The following is a 24290-nucleotide window of genomic DNA, read 5'->3' as shown; positions in this document are numbered from 1 at the left end:
GATCTGACAGGACTGACGACTAGACGTAAAGAAGCATGACAGCTGGGTTTACCATACAGTCCGACCAGAATCTTGACTCCACCTCACTCTAGGGATAGGCTCCACGAGCGCTCTGCGCCTGCGCAGTCTGATCAGTCGTCTTCGTTGATGTTTGTTATCTTCGGCGCGGCTTTGATTACCAGACACTTTGTATTAACCACATGGACTATTAGACCGCAAACTTTTTAAACTTCGTATCAAACTTGTACTTATTGTATTTAATTTCTTTTTTACAAGATTGTCTTTTTAGACTTGTTTTTATTAATTCCACTCCATTTTTGTTTTTGTTTTGTTTAGCGATGTTTGAGTCAACGTTCAAGAATTTCAAGGTCAATTTTAACACGTCAAATGCGAGAAATAGTTTCTCCAGTGGCGACATCATTGCCGGACACATCTCCTTCGACCTCACAAAGGAGACGAAGATCACGTCAATATCGATGGCGCTGACAGGAAAGGCAAATATCCATTGGTCTCAGGGAGGGGGAGGAAAACGGAGGAGAAAACACTACTCGGCGAAACTGGACTTCTTCGATTTGAAAGCTGCTATTGTGCAAGAAAACGGTGGTATGAACTCCGTTTGGACGCACTGGCCACATTTGCACAGACAGCGTTCATTAAAACTTTACTGACATTGTCTTTCCCTTGCAGCGGTCGGAAAGGCAACAAAACTTCAGCCTGGGACGCATCTGTATCCGTTTACCTGTCAGATCCCACAGGGGTGTGTATGAGCACTTCCATTTCCGGTTGTCATGATTTTGTGTCTGTTGTTGATGGGAACTGGTGATAATACATTTAGAGAAGCAAAAGTATGCCTCTTTTCAGACATACATTACTGTTTTCTACCATGTAGTCCCGGAGTCTTTAGATACTAATGGACAGTTTCCCTTTAAAATCTAAACTTGTCGAATCTTCATCTGTTTTCTGTGTGTGTTTTTTTTGTTTCCAGGTTGCATCACATTATTTACCTATTTTTTTTTTTTTTAAATCAATGCAGAGACTTCCCATCTTCCTTTAAGGGGATTCATGGACAAATAGTGTACAGCTTGACAGTAAGCATCAACAGACCCTGGCATATGTCAAAGAACTTTGAGACAGAGTTGAACTTTGTAAACCACATTGATGTCAACCAGCCAGAGCTGCGGGTGAGTCATGCATGTCCTCATGAACCTGTCGGGGAGTGCTGGGGCTGTTGGGCCCCTTTTAACCTCCACGTTCTTCTTGCTCCCTGTTGCAGTGTTTACAGTTTATCACTGCATATAGTTCGCCAGGAAGCCTTTTCAGTGAGACAACGGCTGTGCTCCAAATGCCGTACTTACCTACTAAAACTCACTATTCTGTCTGTCAAGTATGGGAACATGCAGGGCACTAAAGTTACCTAGATTGCGCACTAAAAACGGTACAAAAATGGTTGCCGCCTTGGCTACGTAGCGAGAAGGGAGGGACCACCGACGCAGAACACCACAACAAAAGTTAATTTTTTTTACTAAGTACCACTATACTGCTGTTGAACAAATGCTATCAGTGTGTTTATTTTATGCGTTAAACAGAGGGCGAGAAAATGTTCATTTCTTGGTGAAATAATAAAAGCCGGCAGATATGTTGGCGGGTGATGCATTCACATGCTGCAGCTATTTCCGGTCAGTGCAAAAGGGCACTGTGCGGTTTGAGACCACACAACCTTGTCGAAGTTCAATGACCGCACGAGTAAGAGTCCTAACATGTAACAGTAGTGTACTAAGGGAAGAACACCATTTGGAACACAGCCACCGTGTACAACAATAACCACACCGGTGGTTTTCCTGCACTCGCATGTTTAAATGTCTGTTGTGAAGAAGTTCTGCACCTCCACATTTGTAATGATATGACTGAACACATTAACTACGGAATAAGTAACACGACTGATCCTTACGATTAACCTGAAGGGCCCTCATTACAGTTTATGTGGTGCATATTCTCAGACATATTTTCACTTAAAGTTACGCAGACCAGTGCACACAAAAGTGTGACTCCATACACGCTAATCACGCAGAGCTTCTGATTAAGTACGATTCACAATGGAAAAATGACGGTCCAGACAAATGCATTGCTGGATTTTTGTGTGGGTTTTTACTTTGTTGTGCCATCACCTAATGCACAAAGGAAACTGAAACAACCACAGAAAAAAATCTCATAAGACAAAAAAAAAAAAAAAAAAAAATTAGATTTCTGCAGTACAGTATAGTACTTGAATACTCTAATGATTTGTATAATAGTACACATCTATAGGGGGCAACAAAAGAAGTGTTATGGTTTTATATGTTAGCGTAAACATAACGTGGCTTTAACTAGCACATTACTGTGGTTTGTTAAATGTCTGATCTCTTGAAAGCAAACCACTTTCACACTACTAAAGTAAACGCCTCCATCGTTGAGCCGATTTCATACATTCTTATTTGATAAGGAATAAACAAACTGAATTTCAAATATCATCATGTGAATTGTGTGTCACCGAGGTTTTTTTTTTCTGCAGGCTCCCCTCTCAGGCTCAAACAGCATGACACTGTGCTGCCTGTGGTGTTCCTCGGGTCCTATCACCATGACAGTCAGTGTAGAGAAGAAAGCCTTTCTCCCAGGTATGGTATCCATCCATCTCTATCCGTCCATACAATGAAACAGGCATGATAGTGAAGCTTGGAAAATGTAATTAAAAAAAATAACCACACCCAAACACTGCGCCTGTTCTTCCACTAGGTGAAATGGCAAAAGTAATTTGTGAGTTTAGTAATGCTTCATCGAAAACAGCTACTCCAAAGGTGAAGCTGCAACAGAAACAGATCTACTACACCCACAACAAGGTCCACCAGAGGATAGGATACAGACACTTGGCGTCAACAACTGGAGAGCCTGTCCGCGCTCACACCTCTGATGTGCACAGTGAGATCAGGCTCACTATTCCCGCTGCGTCGGCGCTCACCATATCGAATTGCAGCATCCTGGTCAATGAATACATGATTGAGGTTGGTACGAGGGACAGACTCTGCACAAAGCTTTAAGATGTTGGAAGAAGTTATTTATTTGTGTGTGACTCAGCTGTTAAAGGGGCAAACAACTCACTTGGATAGATTTGGATTGTTGTCTCTTTCTTTGATACAGCCTCATAATGAATGAATGAAAGTTTATTTTTGTGTTTCCTTTAGGTGAACCTCAGCGTAATAGCTCACCCTGATCTGACTGTGCTGTTTCCCATCATCCTGTGTGATGAGCCTGTCTTCCCTCAACCTCCGACAGTTTGTGAGTAGATTTGTGAACAGTAACCAATGTAAAATAATTGTGAAATGACAGAATATTTTTATGTACAGGAGTGACTCGCCACTGGGAGACTCTTCCTTTATTTCTGTCTGGAGTTGACCACTGGCATTTCAAATGTTTACATCTCAAAGCAGATTTTGTGTTTGGAAATTAAAAAACAAAAGTATTTGAAATTACGGTATTTATAATACCGTAATTTAGTTATGTTCAGTAAAGTGCTATATTGAAGCATAGTACTTTTAATATGCACACATCCATTCTGCACTATAACCAGCCAAATGTTACTACACTTTGTTTGAGTTACACTCCTGTCGCAATCAGCAGGGTTTTTGGCAAACTCGGTTGTATTACATTATACAAAGACATGCAGCTAACGTTTGTGCATTTCTTATTTCTGTTTCTTTTAGTGTACACTGATTAAGAGAGATCCCCCGGTAATAAGAAGCAGCAGCAGCAAAAGATGACTTGCCGCTACCATCTTGACCTCTCAGATGGCGAGATGTGAAACGTCTTTAGGAACCTCAAGCAGGCTAGTTGTCTTCGGAAAGCACAGAGACATATCGTGACATAGATGATTGAGAATCTTCACAGACATACAGTCCATCAGATGACCTGAAAAAAACGTGAAAGCTGCAAACATGTAAACATGTCTTTCCCAATACTGCGTTCCCTCCGACATGACATGAACACAAACTTCTACAGTGTTGCATTGGTAAAATAAGCTTTCTGAAGCTTTGAACCACTTTATAGCAGCTTTTGGTGCAGTCATAGGTGAAGTGGTGCAAAAGTGCGCCAGAGCTCACCAGTATGTTGTTCCGCCACTTTTTTCTCCAAGTGAGGAAATTAAATGGTCACTGATCTTTTGATCCAGTTGAAATTTATTTAAAAAAAAATGTAAGCACTTTATTGTCCAAACATTTCTAAAGCGTATATCATTCCAATAAAACCAAATGGAATGGTCAAAGTTGTCATATTGACATCTCAGGTATTATTGATTAATTCACGCCATCAACAAAAAGATTGTTTTGATCTCCTCCCGTTTGTCCTCTTAATGTTAATGCATGGCACGTTGATACAAACTCAAAAGTTATTGTATCAATTTCAAATTAAATGCTTTCTAGCGTTTAATTTGACAGAAACCCTTCATTTCTTAACAAGGCTTTTATTTTGAAAGATTTGCGGGAGCGTGTTGTGACAGAATTCAGACAATATTGCTTTGGTTATCCAGAACCACTGAAAAAAACAGCATGATTATATTGTTGACTTTAATCAAGTGATGGAAATATACATCATTGAATATTGTTATCTAAATTTAACTCCACAGTGTGGTTCCACTATCTTAAAATTGAACCTTGCGCAAACCCTTGTGTGTGTCACAGGTGCGGTCTGGTTCTTGAAACAATACAAATATAGAGCCCTTGATACAGTCAGTATGATGACCCCTGCTGACCAACCCTTTACATTTTATTTGTATGTATCGACTCAGGACAAGCTGTCACTAAACAGTGAAAATAAGACTGCTATTATCTATCAACAATAAAGATTATATATGCACCTGGTAGTACTGACTGATTTTTGAAAAAACATTAAAAGGACTATGTTAAAACGATCAATTTACGGTGGCATAGATAATTGTGTTTAGTATGCATTCTGTAGCTTTGCACATATATGTCAAGATGAACAGCTTAATATCTCATAGCTTATAAAATAGTCCAACAAATGGCCTGGCCTTGACCCTGATATCTGCAACATGTTGTCATAGCATGTCACTGATAATAAATGGTGCCCATATAGCCAGCCAGCAAACAAACAATTCTTTCATACGAGACACATGCAATTATTTTACAGGCACTAAGTTTAACAAAACAGAAAAGGCTTATGAGGCACTGCAGTCAGTTAAACTATTTCCAGAAACAATATCTTACAGTAATTGTTGGAGCTCTGAGAGGAAAGGCTCTAAATCACTAAACTTGTCTTCAACATTGGTGTGACAGAACATATATAGTGTCCTAAAGGCAAATTTCCAAAACAACCTCATTTATCAGCAATATTTCTGCTCTGCTATATTGGTGCTTTTACTTAAGTAAAGGATCTGAATACTTCTTCCACGTCTGCAGTTAATTATATCGTGCTATCTCTTCCTTTGTAAGTAAAGTAAATCGACAGCTAGATGCTCAGAAGAACTGATTCAATATGATGCACTAAATTACTTTTTGCTCCCTTCAGCAGGGAAAACATTGCAAATACAGCAAACTAAATCAAATCTTTTAAGCCTAATTATGTATCACTGCGATCATCATCAGCTTAATTTCCTGGAGGAAGGTTGCCTCTACTTTGTTATTCAGTGCACTCACTTAAACAGAGCTGTTATGTTAATATTCCCTAAAGTTAGATGGCTTTTTTTTAATGGTTGACAATAGTTGAGAGGAGCTCTGCACATCTAATCTTTCAAGAAACTTTTGTTTACATTTTCATTATTTGTTTCAAATCAGAATTAACATCATCTGAGCTGCTCCTTTCATATTGCAGCTGCATGAAAATAAAAATGTTAATAACATACTGAACTGCAATTTTATCCAGAGTGACTTAACACTTTGACACCCAGTTAATAGGCATGATAGCTTCAGCTGTTGCTGGGCTTAAGGGTGTGGGATTACATCATGAACAGTTTATTGTCATCTGGCTGGCTGAAAGCTGATTTATGTCCATTTGAAATAACATTATTTAAGGGGAACTTTTCTCAACCCTTCAGTAAAGACTCAGCTTTTTCTTTTGCTGCTTTCTTTCTGCTGTCACCCCCCATAGCCGTCATATGCTATGCAGACTTTTTTTGGAACTGTGTGGGTTTCAAGTACAGTCCATCTGTTTCCTATAGGGGGCATCAGTGCAGAGGGAACCTGACCTGCAGTAAGAAAGCCAGCACAGCTAAACTGCATACAGTGGTGAATAAAATGCACAGTATCAGTCCCACCACGATTTTATTTACATGTGAAAGTACAAAAAGTTTGCAGACAGTCACAAAACAGGAGGAGGTTGGAGGACTTTCTGGTTCAGCAGACTTTTACAAAAAGGTGATAGGCTGACCGCTTCTCTCTGACACCCTACAGAAAATCATTGAATCTTTGGGAGCCGAACATTTTCAAGATAACCTTCCAACATAACATCAAACTAAATACGTTATAAACAAAGGTAGAACCAAGTCAAAGCTAAACTTAACTAAATCCCCCTCTGCCCTGACTACTTGGTACAGCCTAACAAGGTAATTGACAGCTGCTCTTTCACTGCATTTTCATGTGTGCTCCAACAAAAACAGGCTAAAGAAAGTGGACCGTAGTTAGTAGGGTTTCCAAAATAAAAACACAATAACGTCCAACAAAAATATAACTTCCTGTATTAGTCTAATGTGTCCAACTTTACCAAGTCACTCTGTCTGTGTTTTTGTTGGTAACACCCTTTTTGGATAAAAGCCAAAGTCCTGTCAAACCAGTGCCAAACACTGTGTACCATAATCACACATTTCACAATACTGAACCTGAATGCAACATAGGATTACATCAACCCCAGCAAGCAGCAAGATATCTCTGTCAAAGATAAAACAAATTTTAAAAAAAGAAGTAATTAAGCCATTAGCAGTTGTGTGAGGTGAGTCCTGGACTGTTAACCCAACATTAACAACTGATTAACCCACAGACCCGCAACTGTTTTCAAGACATGAACCACAGTATGATATCTCCCAACCTATGGTTAAGTAGTGTTAAATTGTTTTTTGGACTACAATAGTCACTTCTATGTGTTGAGGGCATTCACATAATATGGTATTAAAATGACGTTTATTATTAATTACTTAAATGATTTGATTTACCTTTTTTGTAAACATGAGCAACTAACTATGTTGCATAATAGATTATTATTATATAGAGAAATGCTTACAAATAAATAAATATTCATACACTAGCCAATGTTTTTTTTTTGCTAACACTATAGCACTTTCATGCATGTTGCCCTCACCTTTAGACACACCAGGTGTACAGATGCACTTTGCTGAAGTATTATTTCCAGTAATGTGTTTAACTTACTTACCTTCGATGTGTTTAACAGCTTTTAGACACACCCACACGAGGTGGTAGCATACCAGCATGCCAGTAAATTTGCACCTGCACACAGTAAGAATGAGCTCAATTAGTAATCTGCATTGTTTCACCACTGCACTGATTTATGTAGTAAACATGCATATACGACTCTATTTACATTCTACATTTTCTCTCCCCAAACCATTTTGCATCCTTACAGCCAGCGGTACATTGTTTACCGCCACCTGGTCCTGTGGTTTAATCATTACCAAAGTCAATGTCTATCCGCATGTATGGACACACCTTCAAACATACAAAACCTCTGTCCTCATCATCTCACCTGACACTTCTTGTACCGGCAGCTATGACAAATAATGTTAAGAGCTTTTCGGTGGGATACAATCCCATAAACAAAAGGGATATTTTCACCAGTGGGGACTGTCTCACGGGACAAATTACACTAGAATTGTTAAAAGACTGCAAAATAGAATCACTCTTGGTAAAGCTGAAGGGAAAAGCGGAAGTCCAATGGACTGAAAATTATGGACAAACGTTCGTAACCTACCATAACAAAGACAAATACTTCAGTATCAAGCAATTTGTCATTCAGGTGGGCCATGGTAAGTGAGCTGCTTATGCCATTTATTTAAGAAACCTGTTGAAAACAGAATTTATTGTATATTATATTTTATCAATATGCTGTGAAAAGTTCTTTTCACTTTTTTCTTTAGTGTCAAATATCACCTCTAACAACACTGTAACATTTCTTCTTTTTGTACCTTCCTTTTTTGTTTAAGAAAATCTCTGTTGCACTTCTTCTTTCTCATCAAATTTGGATACATTTTTCCATAAAATAGTTTTTTTTATCCAATATTAAGTGAAGCCCTTTTTTGGTCATTTTTTTGTTTTCCCTGGTCGGGTTTAAGAATATACAGGAAGATTAAATCCCATCATCAGCATTTCAACTTTTAAAACTTTATTCTGTATCTGTAATATTTTTTTGGACTTGAACATTTAACAGTTATAAATCGAAACCCTGACGGATCTAAGACCAAATTTTAATGAGGTGTATATGTGATTTTGACCCATTCACCCTGCTACCATTTTTTTTTCTAATTTTGTCTTTTTGATCCTTCACTTTTTCTTCAGGGCAATTAAGCAAACACTAATTAATCAAATAATTTTACGACTTAAATTATTAACAATGCTGACAAAAGTAGTATAAGCGCTAGTGATTTACAAACCCTCCAATAATCAGGGGTTAAAGCCACATGAAGTAACGTTTTTCTTCCTTTTCAGGCAATAATATGATCGGTCAGGGCTGCCATGTCTACCCATTCACCTTTCAGATCCCAGCACAGTGAGTTTACCCTAAAACATTTACCCTAATCAAAAGTTATTATATTTTGACCACTGGTTTTGAGCATGAACACAATCAATTTTGTTCTTCATCCTCTGAAAAATATCCTGTCACCCATACAGTCTGTTTTGCACATTGTGTTGTCACTTCTTAGAGAGCTGCCATCCTCCTTCAAAGGCTCACATGGAAAGGTCCTGTACACACTGGAGGCAAATCTGAGCAGGTCGATGAGGATAGACAGCAAAGTTAAAGCACAGTTCGCTCTCATCCACAAAGGAAACAGTGATCCAGCGCTGAGGGTACCCTTACAACCTAACTTACGACACACACTCAAACAGATGTGCGAGATGTTTGCTGACTTAGACACTGCTGCAGTAATGAGAATGAACACTGTCTGTAACAAATTCGTTATTTTCCTGTCAGACTCCGCAGCACAGTGCCATTGATAAGAAGATGAAGTTCTTTAACTCAGGAGCAGTGGCCATGGATGTAAATATTGCACAAACAGGCTTCCACCAAGGTAATTTTGGACTCTGTAATCTAACAATGATTGAATCATATATTCACTCCATAGACTATCTTCTCTCAGTTTAATCATGTACAGCTCAAAGTCCCTTTGCTCATGGAAATTTTTTATAGTCTAAAGATAAGACGTAGAAATAGTCACGTCAGCGATATGTTCTAAATAAAAGGTTGCCCCTTTAATAAACACCAAACAATGTCAAAATGTAATTTAAAAATCACTGTCGGGCTTTAAACTCAAACACAGATAAAAGGTCAAAGGTAAAAAGTTTAATTCTAGGCATTAAAGTGCAGCTTTACACCAATCAGTACGCTCAGGTTTTTCTTCGCTGTGACAACTTTACTTGGTCTTGTATGACCAGCAGCCTTTGGCGGCTAAAGTAAGCAAATGTTAGAAAAGTTTAAATAGATATTATTGTACAAACAGAAATTACTGAGTCAGTATGTGGACTTTGCAACACTTCTCTACTTGTGCTGCAACAATACAAAGCATATGACTGCATTCTGACATGCATGTATGTTTAAGCTTTAAATTAATTTAATAAAGGATATTTGTCATCTGTCTACAAGTAATGCAGTTGTAAACTGTAGTTTTGTATTACTGATATGCACAGCTTAAAAGTTCCATATTTTGCATGCTGTACAAGATTATTGCTATCACTGGTGTGGTGGTGTCGATCAGAGAGTCAGACTTATGTACTGAGGAATGCTCGGTTTTCCAGGGGAAGGCATCAAGGTTGTGGCTTCCATTCAGAACAAATCCTCTCGTGACATCAGGCCCAAGTACTGTTTGTATAAGAAGTACAGTTACTTTGCAAAGGGGAAGAGGAAAGTTGAAACAAAGGACATTCTGAAAGAGGTGAGCAAAGCCATCCCGCCTTCTGCAGGACAGACCGTCACCAGGATCATCACCATCCCTCCCACCACATGTGTGTCCATCTTAAATTGCAACATCATCAAAGCAGAGTACAGACTCAGGGTGGGTATCTCTTTCCAAACATATGTCACCAGCATGTTTCTGTGTCTCTTCATCAACAAGCCTGCATGATCAAGATAATAATCACTGACCATTTTCTCCACCACAGGTCTATCTGGATGTCAAGTATGCTTCAGACCCAGAGATCAAGTTTCCCATAATCATCCTGCCCGCTTTAGACGGGCCTGATGATCAGCTGTCGTCTGCCTATCCTCCTGCCTTTGGATATGAAGCATTTACAAACTCTGGAATGCCAGGAATGACCAACTTCCTACAAAACCCAACAGCCTCTGGTCCCTCTGGTCCACCACCGCCCTATTGGACGTATGGGATGTACCCCTCCTTGGCTGATAGCAAGTCCTAGAAGCTTACATACAAACTTGGAGGGCACCGGGCTCCTTTTTAATCCACTATATATCTCTACAATACGAGCTACCACGATTAAGTATTAAACAAGTATTTGCCCATTACCTTGGAAAATGGCAAGAATGTGGACACGACAAAGATTTCTCTGTTCTAAAATGTTTCGAGCAATTATCAGAAGAGTAGGAATGAAGGGAAATGATTGTTTTAAGGGCTAAACCAGACAACTATAACACTCAATGATTCACTGGGATGATAAACTGGGTCTGTAATCAGTTGTAACAAGAATTTGAACAGCAAATTCAGTATTCCAGTTGTCTGTGTCAAGTTAAAATAAGATTTGTAGGGCTGAATCTTGTGTAGTTTTAAAAATAACTCAGAACTAGAGAATAGCTAAGAGTCAGCTTTGTGTCATTAATCAGCTCCCGTTGTATTACTGGGATGATTGCGAGGAAATTACTTTCTTCATTTGATCTCACTGTGCCTACTAAAATATTCTAAATTAAGTCATTAAAATTGTCTTTGGCTATGCTTGTTTCTGATGGAATATGATTTTTTTCCAGAGACCACATGCCACAGAGAAAATGTTTTCACCCCTTCCATGTGGGTTTCTTTTTATCAGTCTGACAACAGATGACATACATGACCAATGAAACAATAAATTTGTAGCAAGGGGATTTCTAAATATGCAATATAAGCTTTGCAACCTGCTATATGAAAGTCAGTACCTTGAAGGAAAAGAACAAACAGGAGCAACAGCACCCCTGTGTATCTATAAACTACTCCCATTCATTACAACTATAAAATGTTTCATTTATGAATTAATTTCAAACCAAGATGAACCAAAATAATTTCACACAATGTTTCCAACTCTGAGCCTGAACAGTCAACGTGTGTTTTTCCTTTCCTCTTGGAAAGTGAAATCTGAATGAGTCATATGCTGGTTGTAAATAGTCAGATAGGACAGTGAGCTTATGTAAGTTTCACCAACTTTGATGGCCTCTTCATCTGAATTCACCAGAACAGGACAGAGTAGATTAGGTAGGATTGGGATCAAACTGGTAACATCATTCTGGACCAGCCTCAATTTTCCCCTCAAATGAAGATCATTATCCACCTATATAACGATAATATACATCCATCCCTCTCTTAATCAGATTGAATAACTGAACATTATAATGCTTATGAAGAGATGATTTATTGCTGGGTTGCTGTGGGTTTAATGCCATGGTTGATCAGTGTGTGTGTGTGTGTGTGTGTGGGGGGGGGGGGGGCTACACAGTGGTTTCAGACCTCTAGCTCTGTTATCACCTGGGACGTTGTCATGTCTCCTCTTTGGATCCCTCTGCGTCCAGACTCCCTCCGCCTCCTCCTCCTCCTCCTCCTCCTCATGAGGCGGCTGGACTCTTTGTTATCACAGGAGCAGTGCAGCTGACGTTTACCTTTAGCCTGACACGGACATTATTAACGTCATTTTGAATAGGCCTACATTTGTGAGTTTAGCAGGAACTTCACTCACACTGTATCTGCATAGACAACCTAACGTGTCACTCTGGACCAATCACAATTAAGCATAGCTCCTCAGCCAATAGGAATAGTTGTAGCCATGTCACTACCGTAACACATCTCCAGTATATTCTATGCGAATATTATACTTTTTACATTGCTTTTTCTTCTTCTTTTTCTTTTTTTTGGCAGCTCTGACGTGTTGGTCCAGTGACGGACCCACTTGAGGAGGAAGTGTGTGTGTGTGGGGGGGGGGGGTGAGCCCCTCACTGCATTATGCAATCCAGGGCGGTGGTCGTTTGACTTCCCTGTTACATATACACAATCACTCGTGTAAACCAAATATGTCATATTTATTGAAAATCAATTATCCTGTCATTATATAGCCTATTATTGTTGGTGCTTACAAGATACGGACCAGGGCTACACTGAATTACATGGGTGCTGAAATGAAAAGGGCAGAGAGGGCTGTTATTTGAGGTTATTGTTATTATTATTATTATTATTATTATAATATATTACGCCACTTCAACATATGTTTATGTTGCATGACCTTCACGCCCAGGTGGTGCCTATGAGGGTTACTAACCGTAGACATGTGTACATGTACACAACCTAGGACTAGGACTAACCTGGGATTACTTTTCTTGAATAGGATTTTTCGTGTAGGATTTGTAGCTTATTTAATGAAGTAGGCTATTTTTACGTTGTTGTATTGGCAGCTACTTTTACTTAACTTAACAATGAACTGAATACTTCTTGCACCACTGGCTTTGTCAGGAATCAAAGCCTTACTGCCATTGTCAGTGAAGTGGCTATTTAAAAAAAAAAAAAAAAGACATGCTTCAGTAATCTTTAATGTTGCTACCAGACATTAAATATGGATCACATCATTGAATCCTCCACTGTGATGCTGCTCAGTGAGTCGATTGTGATTTTCGTCTCCAAGTGAATTTTTTTTTCTGTAATGAGATCGAGTTTTTATTTTTGTATCACGCAAAGTTGATCGGACCAAATTTTTGCAATCCCCAACTCAGCACATTTTAGAGACATCGAGAAAGACAGAGAAACAAATTAGACTCGTCTGAACATGTATAATAATGATATGCGTGCGTTACTTGAATGGAATAATGAAGTAGTTTTAGTGGGAGAAGGCGATTCAGCCGGCGAATATGTTAGGTTTCTTATTTGGACACACCCACTGCCGAAGAAATAGGTGGGTTTTTTTTTTTTTTTTTATAACTTCCTCACGATATTTCCCTGTTTTCTGCGGATCATGTCGTCCACCGTGAAACGCCTGGAAGTCACTTACAACCCCATCAACGAGAGCAACACTTTTACCAGCGGCGACTTCGTTTCTGGTCGAGTCACGCTGGAAGTGGTCAAAGACTGCCAAATAAACTCCTTCTTCATTAAATTCAAGGGGAAAGCAGAAGTTTTGTGGACCGAGAGATACGGTCAAACTACTGTCGTGTACCACTCCAAAGACAAGTATTTCAGCACCAAACATTACTTCATTCGAGATCAAAAAAATCTCAAAGGTAAGTCTGCTTTTCATTCTGCTCTGCTTGTACGAAGGCTGCAGGTTGAAATAATGATGCAGTTGTTCAGGAAGTGCAGTTTACCAGTCAATTTCTGCTTCTCTGTGAATTGCTGAAATTAAACGGAGCCTTCATTACAGAGATCTTGTAAGATAAACTGGAGTTAGACTTCAGGATGAAAGAATTTTTGCAGACACAGAAAAAACTGTGACAGGACGCAACTTTCAAATACATTTTCAGTGCATTTTAGTAGCCTGCAGGCTACTCTTTACGGAAGAAAGAGCACGCATAAAATAAAAACAACAACCCAATAACCAATTCTAATCTAATTTAGAGGGATAAAATCAGATACAGCATGGACAAAAAAAAAAAGATTAAATGTCAATAAATGCTTGGAGTAATTTTCCAGGCAAAAATGCTCGAAATTCTCTGGTTAAGGCATCTGAATTGTGTGAAAATGATTTTTTTGTTGTTTTTTTGGCCAATTTATAATAGATTATTCAAGAAAATAATCTATGAATCGATAGTTTAAAAAAAGGCATTACTTGCAGAGCTAATAGTTGTTTTAAATTCAGTGTGCCACCATTCTTTTCCAGGAGATGATGCAGAAACTCTACTGGCAGACCAGAGTTCAGAAACGTGTACGTATTTCACAGGTCTGTCTCACCCTGTGGTGAGGCTCACTTGCTCTTTTACTGCACGATTTAAAAAAAAAAGAGAAAAAAAGAGTGTTTTGATTTGATTTCACTTAATAGCTTGAAACAGTTGTATTTTTTTCAGATTTTGATTGCTTGTCTGATTGATTATATTATCATATATCATACAAAGCTTTACTGAACTGAGGGCTCGAGTGCTTGTTGTGGACTCTAAGCCTGTTCACGCCTTGTACGGGTGATCAGATCACAAGTGGACAGCTCTGAACACAGGTGTGACAAACCTGAGATGCATTGTGGTCTGGGATGCATATCGAATGCATTCTTTTAGCAGTATGTACACAAATATGCCCTGGGCAACGTTGAAGGACCACCTACTCAACTCAACTTATCCAACAAGCCTTCTTTTGGGTTTAGTAATATACCCACAGCTGTGGAAGAGCCTGGCCTCCTCAGACAGTTAATTCATTCTCTGCTGTCTGAGAAGCTTGAGGAAAATTGAGTATTTTTCTGGCCTTTAATCTTTCATTTAAGTCTGATTCAAGTAGGACACCGCATCATACCCTCAACCCAAATCCCTCTACATCTGAAAGGTTCTAAATTAAAAACACGTCTGAACATTTGATTTCCTTTATGTTTTCTCTTTATCAATATGTTTATAATTTGTTGTTGCTTCTTTTTAGACAGCAGCGTTGTCGCCCCAGGATGCCATGTCTACCCATTCACCTTTCAGATCCTTAACCAGTAAGGAACAATTTATTTAATGGTTTCACAATACGTTAGAGTAGACAGACAGATAATACAAAAATATCATAATAGATAAGCCTTGTGTTTTGTGACTAGAGTGGCAAAAAAAGTAAATGATCCCTTTAGAATTTTCTGCATTTCTGCATAAATGTGTCTTAAAAAATTATTGTATTGTTCTTGTCCACATTGAACACGTCATTCAGACATTTACAGAGTTGGCTGGAAAAAGTATGTGAACCTCTACTCTTCAACAGAAGCTAATTAGAGTCAGCACATAACAATCCAGGAGTCATTTGGCCTTAAAAGGGCACCAACATGAAAATATCATCACATCTGTTAGGCACAGTGGAGCGAGTATCATGTTTTGGGGGGCTTCTTTGCATCCTGTGAGCCTATACAGCTCATGCAAGTACATCTTACAGGAAAATGGCAGGTGACATGTCTGCTAGCTTGGACTCTATAGAATTTGATGCAGCAGCGTACAGATACTGTGAAACAATCTCAAGAGATCTAACATCCTAAGAACATGACTGAGCTGTAGAAGTTCTGTAAGGATGAATGATCTGAAATTCTTCCTGAGCATGCAGGTCAGATTGTTTAAAGAGGGCAACAGAGGTTCATCAAGTTGTGAAACCCAAGGGTTTCCTTATTTTCACCATATTTAATGGGCGTGTTCAAACACACACACGCACACAAAATTGTAATAGTCTACATGGGATTGGCTTAAGTACATTGTTTTTTCTTAAATTTGTTCTTAAGAAATGTCCTAAGAAAAAGTCTACGTCAGATTCACGACGCGTTCTTAAACCGCGGAATTTGTTCGCAACTGTGTTCTCATCTCGATGAATCCCAAATATCATTGTAGATGAAATACTATAACATCATACAACTGTTGAATTGAAGAAAAAATATTCACCAATTAGTTGGCGCAAACATTTCAGCACTCTGAGGTACTTAAGAGTGCTCTTGTGTGTAGATGTTGTTCTTACCCAAGAAACCAAATAAGAAAAAATTGGGGAATGCCAGAATCTTCATGAAAACTGCGTAAGTGGGATTTAAGAAGAAAGTTCTTCTTAAGAACAGTTGGTGAATGAGGCCCATTGTGTTTGTCTATACTTGTGACTCAGATGAAAATCAGATCACATTTTATGACTTATGAATGCAGAAAAACAGGTAACAGTAGAGGGCAAACATACTTTTTGTTGCCACTTTATTGATCTTGATAGAACAGGAAAAGGTAAAAAGGTGTGTTGTTTATTTCAATGTATATAAAAAAAAATATCTTTGCTCATGTTCCTGTTCCTCTTTGCTTGTGCATTAGGGATATGCCCTCCTCCTTCAAAGGTGCAGTCGGTAAAATTGTGTACTTGCTGGAAGCCACACTGAGCAGATCAATGAGGATTGACAAGAAACATTCGACTGAGATCAACTTTCTGTCAAAAGCAGAGCTGAGCACCATCCCTGGTTTAATGGTATGCACTGGCCTACTTCTCCTTTCCTGTCGTTGTGAAAAGGGGGTGGGAAAAAAACCTTTGGGGTATCGGTTGACCAAAATCCAGTCCTTGTTTTGTGGCTGCATGAACATGCCTGGAGCAATGTGTTAAAACATTTTTTTGCATTGAGCAAACTCAACCTGTCAAAACACAAGTTTAGAAATGCAAACAAATAGTGTTCCCAGCTAAACTCTTTGGTCATGGACTGAAATTAATATGTTTGACAGAATCTCTCCCTTGGAGAGATAATATCTAACCTGCTGATTTGGCTCGTTTGCCACCTTTTTTGTGCTGCCTGCTACTGGAGGTGGACATCTGCCACACCAGAATGAAAGCTAATATGTTGAGTGTTGGGTTTTTTTTTATTTTTTTTTTATCTGTTGTAATTTAAGTGTATTTGTGTTGTATTGATGAATCTAGTTTTCTTTCAGACACCACAGCATGAGTCTAAAGATAAGAAAATGAAAGTTTTCACCTCTGGAACTTTAGTCATGGATGTAAATATTGAAAAAACAGGTTTCGTCCAAGGTGAGAGTCCTCAAAGTGATATTGACACTTACTGGTTTAACATGGATGCTTGTTTTGACATTTCTGCTCTGTACTGCAGGAGAAGGTTTGAAGGTTTTGGCGTGCATTCAGAACAATTCATCTCGTAAGATAAAGCCCAAGTACTGCGTGTACAGAAAACACAGCTTCTTTGCAAATGGGAAGAGACAAGTCCATACTAAAGACCTCTTTACAGAGGTGGGAGAGCCCATCCCTTCATCTACTGAAAAAAAAGTCACAAGGGTCATCACCATTCCCCATGATGTGGAGCCCTCCATCTTCAACTGCAAAATCATCCAAGCGGAGTACAGACTCAGGGTAAGCAGCGACATGGCGAGGTGTATGACTGCACGGAGTGATGTGTTTCCACAAAAAGTGTTTGACAAATGCAGCAATTCTTATTAATCTAATAAACATCTCAGATTATGTTAGTTTTTTTTCTATCTAAAATCACAAAGGGCTTTGCAATTTAAACACCCTTTATTTCTTAGACACTCAATTTGGAAAAGGAAAATATCTACCAAAAGTTGTATAATATAAAACAGAGATGTAATCTAATTGATCCCCTAAAAATATGTTTCTGGTAATACTTTCCTAACCAGATTTCATTAGAAAAAGTTAGTAGAAAGGATAAGTGTGCCTCCTTATGATTGTTTTTTTTGTTGCTTTTTGTCTTGATTATATAGCAGAAAAATGAAGGCTTATAAGATACTGAGTATTGTTAATACTCTTTCTTTATTTCTGTTTTCTGAACACAAGTTTAGCAGCGCTAAAGCTGTGTCCTACATCCCGCAATATAACGCCAATGTTTTCCACAGGTCTACCTTGATGTCAAATTTGCTTCAGACCCAGAGATCAAATTTCCAATAGTCATCCTACCAGCCTCTCAGGTTCCTGCTCTTGCACCACCATCTGCTGCTGCTGGCTTTGGATTTGAACCTTTTGGGAACCCAAACCCTCCAGTCTGGAGCAACGGACCACAACAACCAGCAGCACCACCTCAACCTTCAGATCCTCCTCCCCCGTATGGAGCTTACAGCATGTGCCCTCCTTTGAATGATTTTGGCAATACATTTCAATGATGGGACACAGAAGATACTTGGGACATATTATTGAAATGAAATAAAGAGATAGAAAATTAAATTCCAGTTGAATTTAGTCATTTATGGTCCTTTACATTTTCTCTCACTTATTTTATAGCTGACATGTTTTTCTGAAGTGCCTGATATTGAAGTACCTGCTTCTGTATGTATGCTTTTTTTTCATACTGGTTTTTTTTTTTTTTTTTTTGGTCATGTTTGTGTTAGAAATATTTTGTATCCACAAAAAATGTGACCAAATTAATACACAGAAAATGTAAAACATTATCTATAATGCTGGTTTATTCTACCGCTAAAAAACGTTCAACAAAGCTTTTGGAAAAAAAAAAAGTGTCAACATTCAAGTATGTTGAAATGACTCATTACAGATTTGTCTCTTTAGAACAGACTCGGCCGTGTGGCATGCTGCCCTTCTATTCAAATAGGTAAAATTAATTCTTTAGCCCAGAAGATAATTTGGAGATAAGATTTTATCACTCAGCAGTTTTGCTGTCTAGACAAGCAAATAGTTGTGGTTTCTTTTTTTTTTTTTTTTTTTTTTTTTATGAGATTTGAGATCTCTGCCACTGGAAGTTATGTTCCTACCTACATTGAAAGTGAATGAAATGTTATTTGTTGGTCTCAAATTATAAAAAAAAAAAAAAAATCTATAGCATTGTGTCATTCCAGAAATATTGTGAATACCATGCACTATTTTCACTACTTTTATCAGCCTTAACAAAAATTGTTTTCATGAATATTGTTCACATATAAAAGTTTGGGTTATCCAGAGTAACAGGGAATGTTTCTGTTAAAACAAGGCACCGACACTGATTTACTGAAATAAGATTTTGCTGTTGGAGTTGGTGAAACCTTTCACCTACTTCTATGTCTTTAGCTGCCACACTTTTACAGTTGACCTTAACTGACACTTCCTTTTGAATATAATACATCAAATGTCACAAATGGAAATTTTAGTGACATCATTAGGAAAAAATATCATGTGACACAGCATGCTGAATGGTTTTTTCCGATGTGCCACGTGACCGTCAGGTCTTTGGGTGCAGACACGAAACAAGAAAAACAGGTTTATCAAGATTTGCATGTCTGAGATAAAGTATACACTGAGCAGCTGCGCAGGGTTTATAAGGGTTGAGACTTTTCACTGTGTTATTTCTCAGTTGAAAATGACCATCGAAAATTTCTCAATTGAATATGATGCTATCAACAGCCACAACACATTCACAAATGGAGATGTCATCAATGGAAGAATCATCGTGGAGGTCTCTAAAGAAACTAAAATCCAATCGATTGTTTTCATAGCACAAGGAAAAGCTCGGGTTAGCTGGCATGAATATCACGGACAGAATAATCACCGCATCATCTGGGCTGATGAGGAATATTATAAAGTCAAACATCATATCTTGAGAGAAGCAAGACAAGATGGTGATGTATAATACAATTATTAATATGATATCCTGTCCCTTATTTAATGACTCTTTGATAATAATCCAGCTTGGGTTTGCTTAATACTTACCATAAATATTTCTTCAGGCACTGACGTCATTGGAAAAGGAAGACATGTGTTTCCTTTCACCTTTAAGATTCCTGACAGGTGCCTATTCTTTACTTAATATTCACTTTAGATTTGAGTTTACTTTTCTTCTTGTCCTTTAAATTTTCTAAAATGGTACTTCACAGAAAGATCCCATCGTCTTTCAACACATATACTGGCAAAATTGTTCATAAATTGAAGGCGGAGCTGAAACAATCAATGAAGCTGACAAAGAAAGTTAAGACCCATTTCAAATTTGTGTCCATAGCAGACATGGATGTTCCCGGACTTATGGTAAGAAGTCATTAATCGTCAAAAAAGCAACTATGTGATCATGTTGTTGATATAAGTTTTAGCAAAAGAGTCCAATATCTTAATTCATTCAAAGTGAGAGTCTCCTTTTTAGGAACCTCAATATGGATGCAAGGATAAAACCATCAAAGTTTTTGGCTCTGGAAGTGTTTCACTGGATGTCCATACCAAGAAGATGGGATACGAACAAGGTAATTATTTTGTCTGATGAATTCACCGACTTTCTTTGTTCAGTGTCTGGCCGTGCCCCTCTTATTTCCTTTGGAGAGCAGGAATATAAAGTTAGGTCAGGGGAAGTATGTTTACTATTTACACATCTAATCAGGGAAACCAATTAGAAACTTGGGTTTGGTAGCACTTTACTCCTCCCTATATCTCTGCTACTATTTGGAAACCAGTGTCTCTTCTCTGGACTTGGTCATGAGAAAGTAGAAGAGAACATCTAAACTGTCTTAACATTGCGCTGTATAGATTCTGAGGGGAAATGGGGGCAACCCGCTCGGTACTTAGAGTGACTGAAGCCACGATGTGGCCCATAATGTTAGCACCACCTTGTGTATATGCATTCATCTGGCTGGCCTGCAGCCTACACTACTGTTTTGGTGTCCATTGACAACTAAGTAGACAGGACAAAAATCTTGTAAATAAATATACATGTCCATATTGTTTCCCCCCATAATTTGCCTCAGCAGAAATACAGATGAAAAAAGCAGTCATTGCCAATCCTTGTTTGTGGAGTTTGTTGACTTAGGTTTCCTTCATAAATAAATAATAATAAAAAATAATAAATAAATAAATGACCATGTCTTACTGATGAAGTTGGAAGTTAAGGGACTTAAGCCACATGGAGCAGAGGTGTGGTTATTTTGACGATCACTAGAGGGCACTTTTAACATTATTAAATAGCACAGTGGAGCAAAGGTCTAGCCAGCAGGGTTTGATCAGGGACCTGGCAGCTAAAGGCATTGTAGCCCATGTAGTATATGAGCCCCAACCACTGAGCCATTGTGTTTGCCCCAGCACGTTTTGTAAGATCTTCCTGACCTCCTGCACAGAGTTATTCTTTAAATGTAAATCTTTGTGCGTTATAATTCAAAATCATTTCTCTATTTAACAGGTGAGGCTGTCCAAGTCACAGCGGAAATTACAAATCGCACAAGCCGTTCAGTGAAGCCAAAGTTCACTCTATATGAGAAGCTGAGTTTCTTTGCCCAGGGTCGCAGGAGAGTTTCCACACATGTCATCCATAAGGAGAAGGTTGAGCCTGTTGATGCATCCTCTGGTAAAGTAAATGTCACAAAGGTGATCAACATTCCCAGAGAACTACTTCCTTCCATCTTGAACTGCTCCATCATCAAGCTGGAGTACAGGGTGAAGGTAAAGTTCACTAGGAGCCTTTTTTTTATGTTTATATGCTTGATTACTGCTTTGGTAGAAAAACTACTGATGGCAAGCTTGTGACGCTTTTTTGTGCTTCTATTTTCATTAAATAAAATGTCTTTTTTGCAGTTAGTAGACATGGTCTCATTTTTCTGTTGCTAGTGAAATGTGAGGTCAAATACTGACACAAACAAAACCTTTCTGGGGAAATTTGTAGCACTTCCACTTCCACATATCTGTGGTCATAATATTAAATACAGTAAAAGAAGAATAAAATAGTAAAGTACCCAGTCAGCAGATGAAAGTGCAAATGAACCTAACAAATTCTAGAGAAAATTTACAGTAAACCACAGAGGACTTCTACTGATTAAATAAAGGAATAAGAGACATAAAAAAGTCCCACCTTTATGGAAAAATGTTTCAATTATAATCACCAACATTTATTAAGAAAGTTGATATTAACCCACCACTGTTTTTTTTTTTCACAGATCCAACTGAACATCAAATGTGCTTCAGACCCAGAGATCAAACTCCCGATAGTCATCCTACCTGAGGGTCCAGGTACAACTCAACCACCTGCCTCTACTGGTGTTGGTTTTGAAGCATTTGGGAACCCAAACCAACCAACCTGGAGCACAACACCTCAACCAACAGCATCCAAGTCTGTAACTCCTCCACCTCCCTATGGAGCACATGAAATGTACCCTACCACCTCGGCTGACAAATATGAGACAGCATGGTGACTGCCTGCCTTAAAAGACCAGTGCGTAGGATTTAGAGGGATGTATTGATAGAAATGGAGGATAGTATTTCTTATTATGTTTTTATTAGAGTAAAATCATCTGAAACTAAGAGTTGTTGTGTTTTCACATCATTTTAAACTGTGCCTTTTGCATCTACATTGAGAGCAGGTTCTCTTCCACAGAGTGCTCCGCTGCACTGCTATGTTTCTGCAGTACCCGAGAATAGAAAAACCAAACACTACAGCTAGAGAGGCCCTTTTGCTTTTTTTTTTACGAGTTTCGCTTGAGTTGGATGCCATCTGCAACCTCACTGCAAAATGTCACTAAATCTGACATACTGCTCCTTTAACAGGATGTCTCTATTTCAACATTGCGCACTTGCAACAGTTAGACTCATAATGGACAATTTGAAAAGGACCAAAAAGCAGAGCAAGCGATATCCTTTTCTCTCGGCATGTTCCTCTTCTTTGTTCAAACTTCTCCCTTTCCTTACAAACAATGCAACTATGGTTGGAGACTTACATGTGTTATGTAGAGGCTATTAAAGCCTTGAGCCACTTAGCACCTCATCTTTGTTACTCCACATACCCAGATTTTCAAGATGAGATCTCTCTGCAGTTAATCAGATATCACACAGCTCCCTCTGCAGCCACAAAAGGGTTTGTGCAGCTTTTGCTCATGTGCAGCAGTACTGGCCCATAACCATAAACATACTTTGATGTGTGATGTCAGTGGACTACCCCTTTATTTCCACAATATTTTATTGTCCAATAATTTATTGTCCAATAAAATAGTACATTGTAGTATATTGGTGTAATGACATGTAAAATAAATACATTTCTCATGTGCGTGTAGTATCCAGTTTCATGTCAATTACATTACCGTATTAGTGATATGAGGTTCTTCTTTTGTCATTTTAGCCCTGATAACACCAGATAAACTGTAACTGTGTTTAGATTAGTTTATTGGAATTTATCCTGTGAAAAAAAGAACCATTTAAGAATTAATTATTTGCAAACAGCAGTTTCTAACAATAATACACTAAACACAGTATGGGATGTCACATACAACAATTCTCACATTTACAGAGACAAGGCTTTGAATCCTTTTTCCTGTCTATGGTTTGACAACAAATTGATTCAGGTCAGAGGAACACTGTGGTTTCAATTACTGCAAATAAAGTAAGTTGATCAACAAGTACAAATCCTTTTGTACATGGTGTTCAGTAAGGACTTGTTCTGATTTAGCAGATGTGTTTCAATAAACATCCCCTCAACATTTCATTAAAAAAAAAAAAAAAAAAAAAAAAAAAATCACTAATGCTCTTGCTGTTGAAAATTGGTGGTATATAAATGTAATCTCTGAGTGACTAGGTTGTGGGTCTGTAATGCAAACCGCCTCGCTCCATTCTGAACTGCTCCATCAACACACTATAGAGCACAGGCTTAAGGTAAACAGCACAATGTTGTTATCAACGAAAAGATTGAGGGAGGTGTCCTGACTCTGAACATGTTAACTCTGGGCCAACTTAAAAGAAAATGTGATTTCATTTTATTTTGTCAGCAGGTTTTTCCAGATGTTTCTTTGATGTGAACTCCTGAAGTAGAACTGAATACACGTCGGACCATACAGGGGGCACCACAGCTTCTAGAGCATAAATACATCAATACTTGGAGGAAGTATGCTCTAAAGGCTCATGTGCCTTCTGAACAATCAATATTGTATTCCAGCCAGGTTATAGTTCTGTACTAATCCTCTGATTTCAGAAATATCTGTAGCAATGTTGACCTTCTGTGTTTCTATCCTGTCCCATGAATTTAAAGTAATAATTAACCTTATAAACTAAATGGTACATACACTGACGAAGAAAAGTATCATGCAGTTCTGTACTGTGGTGTTGATATTGTTGTCAATAGTATTCACTGATAATACCAAAGAATTGGTGCACAAACAGTAGAGCACACTGCTCATTCATTTAGCCTAATTTAGCCTGCAAGGCTGCTGGCTAGAGTTACCTATGTGAAAGTGACACCTGCGGGCTTGATCACATGATCATGTGTGACACAGATACAGGTCCACTGCTACCGCGCACAGGCCTGCCTCAACAGCATCCTTGT

At 38.4% G+C, this 24290-nt stretch overlaps 3 protein-coding genes and 1 pseudogene across 4 annotated transcripts; all 4 read left to right on the top strand.

Annotated features, from left to right (window-relative positions):
• The first annotated feature begins 131 nt into the window (after positions 1-131).
• Positions 132-4886, top strand: LOC138627296 (arrestin domain-containing protein 3-like). 2 transcript variants are annotated; one of them, XM_069709539.1, is made up of 7 exons: positions 132-603; positions 688-757; positions 1034-1088; positions 2549-2651; positions 2770-3035; positions 3216-3309; positions 3735-4886. In XM_069709539.1, the coding sequence occupies exons 1-7, from the start codon at positions 339-341 to the stop codon at positions 3746-3748; spliced, it is 867 nt and encodes a 288-aa protein (XP_069565640.1). In that variant the 5' UTR covers positions 132-338; the 3' UTR covers positions 3749-4886. The 2 variants fall into 2 exon arrangements, with proteins under 2 accessions (XP_069565640.1, XP_069565639.1); XM_069709538.1 differs by having other exon boundaries at positions 1034-1181.
• A 2875-nt stretch (positions 4887-7761) lies between these two features.
• Positions 7762-10771, top strand: LOC138627299 (arrestin domain-containing protein 3-like; annotated as a pseudogene).
• A 2592-nt stretch (positions 10772-13363) lies between these two features.
• LOC138627297 (arrestin domain-containing protein 3-like) lies at positions 13364-18911 on the top strand. The gene is made up of 7 exons (XM_069709540.1): positions 13364-13665; positions 14262-14306; positions 15002-15062; positions 16387-16537; positions 16990-17086; positions 17166-17422; positions 17923-18911. Exons 1-7 carry the CDS (start codon positions 13401-13403, stop codon positions 18184-18186), a joined length of 1140 nt encoding a protein of 379 aa, XP_069565641.1. The 5' UTR covers positions 13364-13400; the 3' UTR covers positions 18187-18911.
• Positions 18912-19335: 424 nt separating this feature from the next.
• On the top strand, positions 19336-23240 carry LOC138627244 (arrestin domain-containing protein 3-like). The gene is made up of 6 exons (XM_069709449.1): positions 19336-19629; positions 19738-19798; positions 19885-20032; positions 20145-20241; positions 21168-21427; positions 21919-23240. The coding sequence occupies exons 1-6, from the start codon at positions 19371-19373 to the stop codon at positions 22171-22173; spliced, it is 1080 nt and encodes a 359-aa protein (XP_069565550.1). The 5' UTR covers positions 19336-19370; the 3' UTR covers positions 22174-23240.
• The last annotated feature ends 1050 nt before the right edge of the window (positions 23241-24290 follow it).

This window comes from Brachyistius frenatus, unplaced genomic scaffold, assembly GCF_029030835.1.
Source record: "Brachyistius frenatus isolate BFR_SWC_R1_liver_20210118 unplaced genomic scaffold, ASM2903083v1 Contig_83, whole genome shotgun sequence".
Taxonomy (NCBI): domain Eukaryota; kingdom Metazoa; phylum Chordata; class Actinopteri; family Embiotocidae; genus Brachyistius; species Brachyistius frenatus.
This window is presented reverse-complemented; position numbering and strand designations above follow the sequence as displayed.